This window comes from Ictidomys tridecemlineatus, chromosome 2 (genome assembly GCF_052094955.1).
Source record: "Ictidomys tridecemlineatus isolate mIctTri1 chromosome 2, mIctTri1.hap1, whole genome shotgun sequence".
Lineage (NCBI taxonomy): Eukaryota > Metazoa > Chordata > Mammalia > Rodentia > Sciuridae > Ictidomys > Ictidomys tridecemlineatus.
This window is the reverse complement of record NC_135478.1, coordinates 19804273-19820317: the sequence shown is the minus strand read 5'-3', so window position 1 is coordinate 19820317 and position 16045 is coordinate 19804273. Positions and strand designations below refer to the sequence as shown.

The following is a 16045-nucleotide window of genomic DNA, read 5'->3' as shown; positions in this document are numbered from 1 at the left end:
ACACACAAGGCACTTCCATGGAAGATTCTATCCTAAACAGGGCAAGGGGTTATATTACAAAGGAACAGGTGAGCATAGCTTCACCCATGGGGCTGTAGCAAGACACACCCATTTCTGTGACTGAGCACCTCAGCACCCAGCTGGGGAGTGTAACTCAATCACCCATAAGATTGGCCTCCCACACTTTTTATTTTTTATTTTGAGACAGGGTCTCACTAATTGCTCAGGGCCTCCCTAAGTTGCTGAGGGCTTCAGCTCTTTATTAACTGGCCTGTTACCAGTGTGGCTGTCTCAGTTTTTGAAAGCTGAGAGTCAGTTGTAGTCACACACATGCAGAAACACAGCTGGAAAGAAACATAGACAAAAATTAAATAAAGCTCAGCAAAGGTGGACATGTACAGTACATGTCAAGTACTGGGTCAAGTCCCTATTTCTATAGTGACCTTTATTTATTTAATTATTTTAAGAGAGAGAGAGAGAATTTTTTTTTTAATATTTATTTTTTAGTTTTCGGTGGACACAACATCTTTGTATGTGGTGCTGAGGATCGAACCCGGGCCGCACGCACACCAGGCGAGCGCGCTACCGCTTGAGCCACATCCCCAGCCCCTATAGAGACCTTTATTGAAGATAAAGGTCAACACTAGCTCTTAGGTTCACCTATGGAGATGAGTAGACAGGCCATAGAACAAGATTCAGGGTCACAGCCAGGTAGCCAGGGACAAATATGCCATATTTGGTTGGTTAGAAAATTCTTAGATGAGGACTGGGGATATATCTCAGTTGGTAGAGTGCTTGCCTCGCATGCACAAGGCCCTGGATTCAATCCCCAGCAACAGACACACACACACACACACACACACACACACACATATTCTTAGGTGACACATAATACTTTGGAGATTTCCCATAAAAATCTAGCTTTCTTTAAAATTCAGGATTGTTTGATAACACTGGGCCTCCATTCCCATAGGTCAGGATCAGCTCCAGCTGAGTAGCTGGAGCCTGCTATACTGTCCTTTTGGCCATGGGCCCCACCTCCTCATGGTCTAACATCCAGCTCCTCCTGCCTCTGTGGCCCCTTGAATATAGCAGACCTGTAGATGCTTCTAGTCACAGATTGGCCAATTCCCTGTAGTCCTTCCTGTTCCTCCAGTCTGTGTTCCACAGCTGTTTTGTGGAGGAGGAGTCATGGAGCCTGATAATCAGGAGCACGGGCTTCAGTATTGCATAGACTTGGGCTAAACCCCTGTGCCCAAGGCCACTTGCCACCCTGTGACACTAAGCAGATCACATCACCTCTCCCAACCTCATGGTTCTCACCTCCATGATGGGATTGGGTATCCCATCCTCATCCCCTCAGGCCTGACCATTTTAGTACATAGTATCTCCTACAGGTCAGCAGTTCTATCTTCCGACTTGCTCTGGGCCCTGCAGCCGGCTCTGGCCAGTGTGTGACACCCTGGAAGTGCTGGGAAATTAGTGCTCTCCAGGGGATGTGACCATCCATCCAGATTGGGGTGGGTTTCCCAGGTCATAGGACTCTCCACGCTGGAACTGGGACATTCCCAGGTAAATAGGGGAAAAAAAGCTAGCCACGTCACCTCCTGAGGCAGCCCTCAACCATGACTGATGGGAGTTGGTGTAAATGTCCCATGTGCAGGTTCTGCACATCTCAGAGTCTCCAACGGGATTGAAGCCCAATTATCACTAGGGGTAAGTCTGGCTTTCCCTATCTTGTCCCCCAAGTTCTCTACTTATGTATCTTAGAGTTAGCTCACAAATACATTGCTTTCAGTTGAATCTTTGTCTCAAGCTCTGTCTCTGGGGGAGCCCAGCCTATGTCAGATGGTAACACAGACATTGTACAGTTACTTTAATGCACTTAATGCAGTACCTGGAGGGTACACACTCAACCATCAGCAGGCAGCGAGCCCAACACTTGTCAGGGATTAACTCACTTGCAAATGAGATACTACATTTATCTCTATTTTAAAGTTGAGAAATTGAGCCCAGAGAGGTTCAGTTACTTGCCTAGGGTCACAGCTGGTGGACTGAGATGCAGCCTGGATGATGGAACTCAAGAGCTCTCTTCATTGCAGGGTCCCTATTCAGCTGGCCATGAATGAGGGCAGGAAAAGGGGACACTTGCAGGGATGCCCTGGGGCCTCGGATCTGAGGCACAGCTCCATGCAGAGGCCCAGTCCCGATCATGTGCTTGAGGCTGCTTTCTGCTCCACACAGAGTCCCTCTGTTCATCTCCCAGGGTTGCAGCATGAGCGTCTTCCTCGCTGCCAAGCCCTGCTGTGGGGACAGAAGTCTCTGCAGCCAAGGCACACACAGGTTGGTTGTGTGGTCAGACACAACCCAGCTGGGCCTGCGCCACCTCTTCCCCAGGCTTGTTGGACACTAGTCAAGTCAAACACCCCTGTCTGGCTGACACCACTTTCCTAGAAGCCACTGGCAGGGCTGCAGATTGTGGGCTTCTCTGCCAGGAACCCAAGGTACCTTCTGACCCTGAGCTGGGTATGAACCTACATGCAGCCCACTCTGGGGTTGGTATACATTGGTTTGGTTTTATTCTATATAATCCTTATTTTTTCTGTTTCTGTGTGTCACAACATACCATTTACCTGGACATGGAATATACATGCACCACACTCACACATCTCCACATGCCCACGATCCATACGTATGCTTCACAAATCCCACATAGCACTCTGTAATCATTAGTGATTGCTGAAATAATGCTTGATAACAAAGTTCCCCAAAATCCAATGGCTTAAAACACCAGCTTCTTTTTTTTTTCTTTTTCTTTTTCTTTTTTTAAAGAGAGAGTGATAGAGGGAGAGAGAGAGAAAATTTTTTTAATATTTATTTTTTAGTTATTGGCGGACACAACATCGTTGTTTGTATGTGGTGCTGAGGATCGAACCCCGGGCCGTATGCACGCCAGACGAGCGCGCTACCGCTTGAGCCACATCCCCAGCCCCTTCTTTTTTTTTTCTTACTCCAGGGTCTGTGGGTCACTTGGGCTCAACTGAGGTTGGCTCCCAGCTGCGGGTTGGTTTGAAGTTTGTTCTTTATTTCTCCATTCTGGGGCCAGGTAGAAGGAATGACACTACCACAAGCAAACTCTTCTCATGAGAACTGAAGTTCAAGAGCTCAACCAGACTGCAAAAGCACTGTCAGTGTCACATCTGTTAATAGACTTTTGGCCAAAGCAAGTCAATGGCCAAGCCCAATATCAGAGAAGAGAAGTACACTCTGCCCAGAACAGAAGGAGTGAATATTTATTAGTCAGTCATCAGATCAATCACACACACTCCTCCCCAAAGCGCATATTGTACACTTATGCACAAACTTCATGTGCCCACAGGCACACATATGTGTACACCATTCACCCCCTGCACTCCCTACGGCAGTCAGACACGGCCCCACTGGGGCTCAATCTTCCTGGGTCCTCAGAGGAAGAATGCAGAAGGTGCTTCAGAGTTGTCTCATTAAAAGCCAAGGAATCTGGGCTATTTGTCCTCTAATATGTAACTTTCATTGGTTGAAACCACTCCTGGGGGCATTGACTTCCCGGGACTGGCAGCATGTGCAAGCACGCACTAAGAGATCATGCTCCTGCAGGCAGAGGATGGTCAAGGCAGAAAACTGCAGGTGTTTATCATAGAAAACACTGGAGCCTGCGTGGGAAACAGTGAGTGCCCAGGGTGTACTCGTGGGGCACTAATAGCTTTTGCTACTCGTGATGAATAAGTCAAAGATACGTTTCAACTGGCCAATATGACCAGGACTGTGCTCTCAATTAAGCAACTAGTTTCTCTGAGAAAGATAAAGCACTGATAGGTAGTGGAATATCCTCCCACCTTACCCCATGCTGTGTGGAAGGAAGAGGTTTGACTAAGAGAAAGCCCATTGCGTCTAAATGGATCAGCGAGAAAGCAGTTGTACTTTAATTGTTAGAAATACCCAGGTGCCGCAAGAAATCAAACACGTGCTCTAAAGTGGATAGGCAAGGCAAATTTTTGCCCTCTTGCTGGCTATTAAAACCTGGTCAGCAAGCGTGCCTAGCGGCAGTCCCTAACCCAGCGCTGCCCTTCACCCTGATTGGAGGAGCTCAGGTCACAATCTACTCCATTGGCTAATTTTAAAATTGGGGCAGGCAAAGGGAAGGGGGATAATTAAAATGGCTACAATTGGATCCAATTAAGGCTATATTTTGAAAATGAGCTGCAGGGCTTTTCTATTTCTCACATAATGAACAAAATGGGCGTGGAGTGTGTGTGCATGTGCGCTGTGCTTATAAGGAGGAGGTGGCTCAATGAGCTCCGGCCATCTACAGCCACAGTTGCAGTCTCTTTGGTGGAAGGTGGAGTCCTTGTCTTAGAGTCCTGGAAAAGTTAAGATGGTGACTGCACAGCCAAGCTATGGCTGGGAGGAGCCGTGACCTTCATTCTGCTACACTACAGTTTTATCTTAAGGGGAGCCAAGAGGCTCTCTACTCAGGAAGCCTGGAGGGAGGGACTTGGGACTTGCTGGGGGATTTGACATTATCTATCCTTTTTCTTTCTTTCTTCCTTTCCTTTCCTCTTTCTTTCTTCTTTCTTTCTTCTCTCTCTCTCTCTCTCTCTCTCTCTCTCTCTCTCTCTCTCTCTCTCTCTCTCTTTCTTCTCCAAGAGGACACATGATGGCTGGACTGGGTGGGTGAGCCAGAGAATTCTGGCAGACTGTGAGCTGGTAGTGTTAAAGCATAGAAGTCATTCTGCACCTCTGCCTGTGGGACAGATGGTCTGGGTTGCCATCATCCTAGTGCAGGTGGTAAAATCCCCTGTCTGCAGTTGAGGGCTGCTCCATTCACTCCCTGGCAGGGCAGGCATGGGAAAGAGCTCCGTGGAAGCCACATGGCACTGGAAGTTAGAGGGAAAACTTGGAAGTTTGCCCACATGGTCGGGCTCAGAGAGCATAGCTCTTCCACAACCTAGTCAGATGGTGTATTTCCCTGCCAAGACCAGGCAAGGTCTGCTCAGTGCTTTAGTTATCAGTACGTCAAGTCCCCATGGCCTCAAGGACCTGCACACCCCATCTGCTTCTGTCCTCTCCAGCTTTATCCCTCGGCCTCAGTCAGTTTCTAAACGCACATCTCAGGCCAGGCACAGAGCCTCTGCACCCACTCTCCTCCTGGCCTGGAGCCTCCTTGATCTGACTGGCTGGTAACTCCTCCTCTGGCCTCAGCTCTCCCCACCTCCTCCTCCCCAGCTGTTCGCTGTTGGTTCTCTTTCACAGATCCTATTCACAGCTTCCTTTCTGATCCCATTTACAAATAATCATTTGTTCACACATTCTCTTTCTTTCTCTCTCTCTGTTTAGTTCAGTACCACATCCCAGCACCTAGCACAGGGTCAAACCCTCAGCCGGTCCTAGATTAGCACTTTCTAAATGAAGGAAAGAACAAGTGAACTTACAGGGTCTTTGTATGATTTTCTAAGTGCTGCTATGCTCTGCTTCTCAAATATCACTTCTTTATACCCTAAAAGAATTCCAGGGCTTTCTACAATTCTCTTAGTCTACCCTACAATCACAGAGGTTGAAACAATACAATCATGACCCTGGCCTTCTGGCAGTTAACCTAGACTAGTTAACCTTCTAGTTAACCTAGACTCCAGAACAAAAGATGGTGCCTGACACCGTCCCTGCACCTGCATGAGCCACCCTACAGAGGGGGAAACGGGTTTAGGAGGTGTTTTAGTCGGCTTTTTTTTTTTTGCTGCTGCGACTAAAAGACCTGACAAAGACAACTAGAGGAGGAAAAGTTTATTTAGGGGCTCACGGTTTCAGAAGTCTCAGTTCATAGCTCCATTCCTTGGGGCTCTAAGTGAGGCAGAATATCATGGCAGAAGAATGTGTTGGATGGAAGCAGCTCAGGACAGGGCTAGGAAGTAGAGACTCCACTCACCAGATACAAAATATATACCCCAAAGGCACGCCCCCAATGACCTATCTCTACCAACCATGCCCTACCGGCCTTTAGTTACCACTCAGCTAAGCCCCATCAGGGGATTAATTCACAGATTAGGTCAACACTCATAACAATCATTTTAATCAGTGTTCCTGCACTGTCTCTCACAGGAGCTTTTGGGAGAACATCATATCCAAACCACAAGAGGAGGGCTGAGGAGCCTAGCCACTGTCTCACAGCCTTCGGTATTGGAGCTGGGATCTAACCCAATGCAGTTTGGCCACAGAACATCAGATGTTCTATCAGACAGGAGCCCAGATTGGTGACCCCTGCCAAGCAGAGTTGGGAAACATGATGGTAGCTAATATTCATGAAGTACCTACGCCTGTCTGGCAATACCTGTTGCAAGCTACACACACTCATTTGTGTCCTTGGGCCCAAGACAGGGGTGCCATGCTTGCTTCTCCCCATTTTACAAATGGTTCTGCCAAGTACAGTGAGACAAGCTGCCTGTTCACGGTTGCTGGAAGCTGCCACTAAGCATCTTATCATATATTTAAATGCAGGAGCTAGACTAGAGTGAAGTGTGATAGGCAAAATTCTATCATGGCTCCCGATATTCCCACCCACCTAGCAATAACCCCCTCCCCTGAAGTGTGAGACCTGTAAATACGAGGGAGTATCACTCCAGGGAACAGGTTACTGATCAGTTAACTTTGAGTTAATCAAAAGGGAGGTGACTCTAGATGGCCCTGACCAAATCAGGTGAGTTTTTCAAAGAAAGTAAAACATCTCATAGTCTCTTGCTGACCTCAAGAAAGAAAGTGAACAGCCTGTGTTGAGTTGCTATGGGGAGGGGTTGCTATGCAACAATAGAAAACTAATTCTCAAGGCAAGGGAGGTACCCCAGGAATTTAAAGGGCTGGCTCTCTCAGCTCTGTGGTTAACTCTTCCTTTGCACCAACCTGAAAGTTAATGATTTCTTTGGTTTTTGTTTTATCTATAATCCTGCCTTCATCTAAAAGCCTTTAAAAACAACAACAAAGCAGTCCATATTCTTTGCCCCATTTTCTTTTTCATTCGGGGTGGGTACTGGGAATTGGACCCAGAGGTGCTTAACCACTGAGCAACATCCCCAGCCCGTTTTATGTTGAGACAGGGTCTCACCGAGTTGCTTAGGGCCTTGCTAAGTTGCTGAGGCTGGCTTTGAACTCGTGATCCCCTGCCTTAGCCTCCAGAGGCTCTGGGATGACAGGTGTGCACCACCATGCCCAGCTACCCCATTTTCTGTTGGGTTCTTGGTCTTTTTTCCTAACGAGTTAAAGAGATTTTTGCAGATTACGGAAAGTGGTCTTTTCTTTCATTGTAGCGTAAATCTTAAATCCAATTGTCAATAGCTTTGTGTATATTTTTTTTGCTGGGCAGAAATTTTTAAAAACTTTACATTGTTGAAATGATCAAGCTTTTATCTTTTGACTTCTAGGTTTGTGTGTTGTCTTAAAAGGCCGTTTTTGCTTCAGAGTTATTTTAAAAATTATCTCCTGCTTTTCATAAGTTTTGGATCCATCTGGAAGTTATTTTGGAGTAAGGATAAGGTGTGAAATGACTTTTTTTTTTCTTTTCAGATGGCAGCCCAAATGTCCCAGCACCATTTGTTGAAGATTCAGTCTCCCCACCCCCATCTGAAATGCTACCGGATAGCATTTCCTTATGTATACAGATACTACCAGTTAGCCAATTTCCTTATGTATATACACTTCTATTTCCCAGCCCTTTTCAGTTCCAGGAAAGGGTCTATTTATATGCCAGAATCACACTGTTTTAATTACTGAACTTTATACTTTATGTTAATAACCAGTAGGGCTTGGTCTTTCTCGTTGCTCTTTTTTAGAATTTTCTTGATATTCTTGTATATTTTTTATAGGAAATTTACAGTCAGCTGTTACTTCCATCCCCTTCCTAAATCCTTTTGAGATTTTATTGGAGCCAAATTAAATTTTTTGTGGACTGATTAAAAAAATTACATCTTAAAATAGAGTAATTCTAGCCAAGAACAGGATATGTATTTGACTGTGTTTCTCAGAAGCGTCTTGCTGTTTCTTCAGCTGATCTTCATTTTTATGTTGGGTTATTCCTGGGTACCTCATCTTCTTGTGGTTACCACAAGTAGGATCTTCCCTTGCAGTGTATGTTCAGGTGGATCACCGGATTAAATAAGCCTATTATTACTATATCTTAATTTCATTACCATTGCCTACTAACATGGTCTTCTAATGGTTGTTCACTTTACCCTCTGGGGTTTTCCATCTGTCATGAAAGGAATTCTGTCTTCTCATTTCCTCTTCTTTCTAGTGTTTCAACCATGACTTTTTTTTTTTTTTTAATACTGGAAACGGAACCCAGGATGCTTAACCACTGAGCCACATCCTCAGCCCCTTTGATTTTATTTTGATTGCTAAGTTGCTTAGGTTCTGGCTGTTGCTGAGTCTAGCCTTGAACTTTTTTTTTTTTTTTTTTGGTACTGGGGATTGAACTCAGGGACACTCGACCACTGAGCCACATCCCTAGCCCCCCCCCTTTTTCGTATTTTATTTAGAGACAGGGTCTCTTTGAGTTGCTTAATGCCTCACTTCACTGAGGCTGGCTTTGAACTTGCAATCCTCCTGCCTCAGCCTCCCAAGTGGCTGGAATTATAGGTTTGTGCCATTGCGCCCTGGAAGACTTGAACTTTGATCCTCATTCCTTAGCCTCCTGAGTTGCTGGGAATGCAGTTGTGCGCCTGGCTCTCATGATGGCTTTGACTGGAGATAGGAGAAAGCATTCCTTATTCCTGCTTTGTTAAGAATTGTCAGGGATGGGTGAATAGTCGAATTCTTTTTGGGGATTTGTGGAGGTCGATGTTTCCCCTCACCGTGTTTCACTGGGCCCTTTCTGTGAAAGCTGTTTAGACGACAACTCACTCTAGCTTTCCCAGTTGGAACCCACCTTGCTCTGGTGGATTTTCCTTTTTCGTGGCTGCTGGTTTTGTGTTTAGAGTTTAGAGTGATGAACAGATGGATTTTTGGATAAGCAGTAGTTCTTAATATAGCTCTCAAATCCCATCACCTGATTCCTAACCTGGTGCTGAGAATGTGGCGTTGGGCATGAGGCTGATGAGCTGAGGTGGATCAGTTTTTCCTTCCCTGAACCTGTCGGGGAAGAGGCTGTGTTGGTCATGGAGGGAGCATGGCAAGGTGAGTCTTTAGAGGAGAGTGAGAGAGTCAAAGCAGCACTGCCAGCCAGTCAGTCACTGTGATCCCAGCCTGCTGCTTCATGGAGAATGATGCAGGGGTTGGAAAGGGAGCCCCACATCCAGCCACGATGCAGCCCTCTGACCCTAGGTAGTGAGCCTGTATAGCCAAGAGCCACCCTTTCCATCCTGTGGATCCTGTGACTGCACCAGGTTGGGGAAAGATCCCTACCAGGGTCAGTAGGTTTCCCTCTGGAATCTATCAGACCTGGATTGGCACTGGCTGAGGAACCCCAGAGTTGGCTGGGGAGCCTGGTGAGTCCTGTTATAGGATTAGGGCCATCCCCATCCCCTGGGCGGAGCTTCCCCCTGGACCTTTCTTTCCACCACAGCTGGGCCTGATGTCCCTCCTTGGCAGACTGCAGTGCCTTGTCCTATTCAGATATCCTATTTGGGAGGTGACCATGCTAGGCCACCCCTGAAGCCTGGGAGGGGAGGTGGGATGCAGTGGGCAGGTTGTGAGTACCATCCTCTTGAGAAGAGTCCACTGTGCCCTGTTCTGCACTTCATTTGTTCTCAAATTCAGAGTGCCTCAACTATGTCCTGGCTAGGCTGAGCACCTGTTGGGATCAGATTGAACCAAGTTCATTTTTGACACTCAAGAGCTTGTGATGCTGATGCTAGAGAACAACATTCCTGCCACACTGTCTGACTCAGTGGTCAGATCCAGACCACCTGGGGTTCCAATCCAGGCACCACCACTTCCTATCATGTGAACTTAGGCATAGTCAGTCCCATGACTCAGTTTCCCCATTTCAAGAGAGGAAACTAACAGTGTCTGCTTCTTGGCTGCTGGGTAAATCACTCAGAACAGCAGCTTGGAACAGCGTAAAAGCTCTGCAATGTCTTAACTAAAATTAAACAAAACTTCAATTCACATCATGATTTTGCAACACTGCTAGTTTGGTTCAGCAAAAGAGAACTGCAAAGGGTTATCATTTCTTTAATGCCTCTTTTTTTTTTTTTTTTTAATGGGGGCAAAGGATCAGATCCTGAAGGAATGTGGGAATGAAATTTCAGCTCTATCCTGTTTGGCTGCTGATCTGCTGTCTCAACCTAACTTCTCCTAGTGGAAAAAAATAACCAGACTGCGTGGCAAAGTAATCAAGCTGGCAGTTCTGCCGGCCAAGCTCTTCCTGTCAAACATTCAAATGGGAGTAGATTTGGGGAAGCCAAAGCGGTACATATGATAGGGGCCCACATTCCTTATAGCTTCCTCTGGAAATAAATGCTGCTGCAAGTTAATTTCCTGCATGGAATGGCCTGGAGATAGGTCAGGGAGGGTTGGCAGGACCAGAGGGCCTTGTCTGGCCTTGTATCACAGGGCATGAAGCAAAAACCAGAGCAGTTACTGTATTCTAGTCTGGCTAGAGCTGCCCTGACATTTCCTCTCCCAGTATAAGAGAACTCAGGCATTTTTGACTCGCAGATACATTTGTCCTCAAAACAGTAGACCTGCTCTTGCTGGTCCTGATGTCCCTCTTTGGCAGACTGCAGTGCCTTGTCCCATTCAGATATCCTGTTTGGGAGGTGACCACGCTAGGCCACTCCTGAAGCCTGGGGTGGGGAGGTGGGATGCAGTGGGCAGGTTGTGAGTACCATCCTCTTGGGAAGAGTCCACTGTGCCCTGTTCTGCACTTCATTTGTTCTCAAATTCAGAGTGCCTCAACTATGTCCTGGTTAGGCTGAGCACCTGTTGAAGAAGGAATGTGGGAATGTGTCACACTCTGGCTCTCAGGTCTGTAGCGCTGTGTCAGCTAGGGGAGGCTTGCCCTTCCTGGGAGCCCAGAGACAACTGAGAACTCTCCATCAACAGTCCCCCGCTCTGTGCATCTGTCGTCAGCCTGTGTGGTTCTCAGAGGAGTCCCTGGGAATGTCACTGCTCCTTCTTGTTGATGAGATGACTAAAGTGTAACAAGGCCAATACCTTCTTCGGCTTAGTGGAGACAGTGAAGATACAGTGGAACCAGGATTTATCCCTAGAATGAACAGATTAAGAATAGTTTTAGCACTCTTAAATGGCTAAAATAAATTGGAATTTTGTACAGGGTACTGGGGATTTAACCCAGGGGTGCTTTACCACGGAGCCACATCCCCAGCTTTTTTTTTTTTTTTTTTTTTTTTTTTTTTTATAAGATGGTCTTGCTAAGTTGCTGAGGCGGGCCTCAAACTTGTGATCATTCTGTCTCCCAAGTCACTAGGATTACAGGCATGAACCACTGCATCCGACTCAGAATAGTATTTTTTGATATAACAAATTATTGTGAAATTCAAAATTCAGTATACATAAAGTTTTATTGGAACATGGGCATGTCCATATGTATCCATAATACATACAATAAGCACACCAGTGGCAGAGTTGATCGGTAGTGACAGACTGTACAGCTTCCAAAGTCTTTAAGCATTTGCTCTCTGGTCCTTTATGGAGCAGTTTGCCAAACTATACTCAACCCCATTGGCAGCCCTTGGAGTGATCTTTGCTACATAAGGACAAGTATGAATGAAAGCATGGAATACAATCTGTAAGCAAAAATAACCAAAATGGGAACAGACCTCAGACAGACCAGAAAGCTTTCTCTATTAAGCAGCGGCAGAATGGCACATTTTCAGGGGGAGAAAATGGTAACTGGTTACAAGATGGGTCTTTTTTTTATATATAGGTTTTAATGATAATCATAGCAGAATGTTTAGGGTGTCTTAATCATTGTAGACTTAGAACATGCCAGCTGGGTAGTCAGGAAACTAGTTGTGCAGGTTCAAAGTCTAAATTGGGAAAACTTAGATAATACCAAAACTTGAAATCCATTGTTACTGGGATGAAAGTCCACAGCCCAGAGCCCATTGTTTGCCTTCCCCTCCTCCCCTCCTCCCCTCCTGGATCACACTGTCCTCCTTTCTCCCTGGGGGCTGTCATTCCCCTTTTCTTGGGGGATGTTATTTTCCATATCCTTCAGAATCTCCCTTGCTAAGTTCAAGGACAATTGGAGAAATAGGGTGATATGATACTAGCTTTAGTGGACTTGGAATGAATTGGAGGGATGGGAGGTCTCTTGCTGCAGGGCCCTGTCCTCAGGCTTGTCCTGGCCAGTCTTTTAGTTGTCTGAATGAGGACTTCCACACTTCAGGAGACCCAGCTGTCTGCTCTATGCTCCTTCCTCTGTTCCAATTTGACTCACTTTCTACCCACTCCTAGATTGGGAGAAGATGGGTTCAGGGATCAGTATGTCACCACCTTCCACTGACTATTGTTGGACTAGGATGAATATGTCAGCAGCTCCCTTTGGCAGAAGGGAGGAGTTTCTATGCTGTGGCTGTTGGTGGGACAGGTCCTTTTTCTCTCTCCCATTCTCTCCTACTGGCCACCAACAGGAAAGTGGACCCACAGCAGGTCCCTGCAGGCTTCCTAATGCAATATGGGGACGTTGGTAACATTGTGGATGGAAAAGTAGAGAGCAGCAAGAAACCTGAGTCCTGATCACAGCATTATGGAGCTGCTGAATCCACCCTGCCTGCGCCATCTTGAGACTTACTGTGTGTGTGTTTGGGGGGGGGTGTCTTAATTCTCCCACTGAGCTTGAGAGACTTTTGGTCTCTACCTAGCCGAAAACCAGGATGTGAGAATATCTGAATCCTGTAAAACATTTTCCCACCTTGCTAAAGACAGCATCTGAGTCCTGGAGAAGGGATTTCCCTGCCTCTTTATAGTCCACCTGCTTGGTGACCCCCACCTACTTTCTTTTGTGACTATAAAAGCTCCTGTAACTTCTTCCACAGAGGGAAGAGCTATATCATTCCATGTCACTTTGAACTGTGTTTCTGGGTCATAGTCACTGATTTGGCTCAGAATAAACTATTGTTTTCTTAATCTCCTCAAAGCAGAGTTATTTTAATTGCAACTGAAGACCTGGATGGATGGCCACAAGTGAGAGTCTTGGACTTGGATATGTTCACTTGGGGCATGCTTCGTAGGTATCAGCAATGTGAGCAGACTGGCAAGACTCGGCATCTGGAATCCAGGAAGTGATGTTTCCACACGGCTCTAATCTGACCCTCCATGGAGCATCGTGTCCTGTGCTAAATGCTAAAGTTTAATTAAAACATTGATCAAGAAGTGCCTGGACACATGGCAGCAAATGTGAGGAGCTTCTGCCTAAATTTGGGGTCTTCCAAAAACAGACCTCGAAACTAGGATCTGTGTACCAGAAGTTCATTTTGGAGATGGTTCTAGGAAGCCTGGCAAACAAATGGGGAGGAGAAAGAAGAAAGGAAGAAAAATCCACCAAGGATGCAGTAATGAACGAGCGACCACTGTGGGCGAGTGAATGGGTGGCCACTGTGGGCGAGTGAGGTTCAACGCAGGTGGGGACCCGTGACAGTGTTACCGCTGTTGACCGGTGACGAGTTCTTGCTTCCCCGATGTTGAAGAAAAACACCAAAGAAGCATGCCGAGGCAAGGTCAGAGTAGAGATTAGAAATTTATTAAAGGAAAGAAGAAAAGACTTCTCCCGGAGGAAGAAGGGGACCCAGGAGGTGGAATCCGTGGAAGTGCGGTTGTTTCCTCTTTTTATAGTTCTTTCAGTGATGGAATGTAGGTTGGAAGGCCCAGGTGGGCCAAAGAAGTAGTCTGAGCAGGAAGGACTTCATTATCACTTCTTTGTGATGGGCTATCTTCAAATCTGCTGGGGGCTATTCATTAATACTTCTTCCAGGTGGACTTTGGCCTAAGGCCTCTTTAGGACTTCATTAACATTCCATGAGTTGTCCTATGTTTTCCCTGAGTCATTCCCAGCATGGCCTCCATTTTAGATTTCACTTGGTATTAAACCCGATTTACCTAACTACACTGACTACCTAACTTTAAATCTGGCTTCAACAGACAGTGTAGTACACTCCTGTAGAGTATCATTCCTCTAGGAGGGAGGTGCCATGGTATTTGTCACCAACTCCCATAAGACATTGGTTGATGGTAGAAGGATATTAATTTTATGGCATTTTTAGTTTGCTGAGTTGGGAGGCCATATCTGTCCAGGGGCCAGAGGGCTCCCCTAGACTAGGGAGCTATATGATGGGGACCTTTCCAGGTCCATGGGTGGGTACCAAGATATCTGCTATAGTCTTAGAAACTAAGCATGTTTCATCCCAAAGAGAAAACTCAAGCCACAAGACTTCAGCAGTGTGAGAATTTGTTTTGGTAAGACTTAAGAACTGGGGCTGGGGTTGTAGCTCAGTGGCAGAGCACTTGCCTAGCATGTGTGAGGCACTGGGTTTGATTCTCAGCACCACATACAAATAAATAAAGGTCCATCAACAACTAAAAAAATTATTAAAAAAATAAAAGACTTAAGAACTTCAGAGAATGGAAGAAAAAAGCCCTGGGAAGCCTTGGGAACCAGGAGCAGGGGTGAAGGTGGGTGGCCAGGGGAACTTGGCCCCTTTCTACCTTGTGATTGGGAATTCGGGGGACTTTGATGCCAACAGACAATATTCAGCAGGGAAGACAAGTTCTCCCATGGGAAAACTAGGTCCTCTAATGAGTGTGTGCTTGCCCAAGCAGCCGCGGCTCTCCTGTTATCCTGCCCTGCCTTGAAGCACAGGAAAGCCTGAGCCTCTTGCAGAGGTCAAAGGAGGTCTCCATTGTCACTCATCATGGAATTAGTTAATGAAACTGGTCTCAGCCTTACTAATTAAGGCTGGAAAAGAATTCAAAATTGTGAAGAAGGAAGAAAACCCAGAGCCTACCACCCTCCATGACAGCTGAGGCAGCAGCAGGCCTGGGTGGTGTCTCAAGGGTCCAATCTATCTTCTGTGGTCTAACCTGAGTCAGACCTGGTTGGTCTTTAGCCAGCACTACCATCTTGTTTCCCTGGGCTCATCTGCAGCCCGCCCTGCACAAATAGGGGAACCCAGCCCATCACCTCCAGGATGAAGCACTCACTCGTCAAATTCAAATCCCAGCTGTACCCATATTGCATTTATGACCTTGGGCATGTTTGAGCTCTGGGACCTCAAGGGTAGAGTGAGGATAATAATGCCTTCCCTGCAAGGCTGCGAAGAGGAAGAAGCAAGCTAGAGGTGACAGCGGTGGTGGTAGTGGTCACCTGATGATGTTTTTTCCCCCCTGATCCAATCAACTCTGCAACACGAATTTGGTGTCAAGACTTCTACCCAAAGTCAGTATCTGATCCTGCAAGTCAGTCTCCATTCAGATGCTAGTTACAGTGTACTTCTGAGCAACCAGATATGAAGTAAGGGATCCTCCTCAATGTGCAAAAAAGTGTGCAAAAAAAATGACTCTGAGAACTCAGAAAAACACTTTACTTTTATTGGTTTATTGTAAAGGGTACAAATAAACATCCAGATGAAGAGGTGGACAGGGGAGGTCAGGAAGGGCCTTAAGTGTAGCCTATGTCCCTGAGGATTTGGGGAGTGCCACCCTGCCACCGAGAAGTGATAGATGTGTTCACCGTTCTGGAAGTTTTTGGAATTTGAAGCTCTCTGCATTGTTCAGAAGTTTTTATAATCCCATCTGCAGCCCGCATGACCCACTTGGCTGGAGTCAATGGGCTTCGTGAAAGTTCCCACCCCTATTCACCCTGAGCAGCCACATTGGCAAAAACACAGATGTGACCCAAAGGGCCTCATTGTGAGTAATAAAATATTGCTATCACTTGAAAAATTCCAAGGCTTTTAGGAGCCTTTTGCCAGGAATTGGGATCGAAGACCAATATATTTTGTACCGTTCTACAGCATCACTGCTGAAGGATGCTCCCTCATCGCTTCACTGGATGAAA

General features: G+C 46.3%; 1 protein-coding gene across 7 annotated transcripts in view; it reads left to right on the top strand.

Moving 5' to 3' along the window:
• The window catches only part of Gask1a (golgi associated kinase 1A), a 64960-nt gene that overhangs the window by 37478 nt on the left and 11437 nt on the right, over nucleotides 1-16045 (top strand). The window contains exon 4 of one of the 7 annotated variants that reach the window (XM_040290108.2): nucleotides 7591-7812. The exons of the other annotated variants lie outside the window; for them this stretch is intronic. Within the exon in view, the coding sequence (XP_040146042.2) occupies nucleotides 7591-7797 (207 nt within the window). The 3' untranslated portion in view covers nucleotides 7798-7812. Of the gene's footprint in view, nucleotides 1-7590; nucleotides 7813-16045 lie in introns of those variants that run through there. 7 annotated transcript variants of the gene reach the window in all.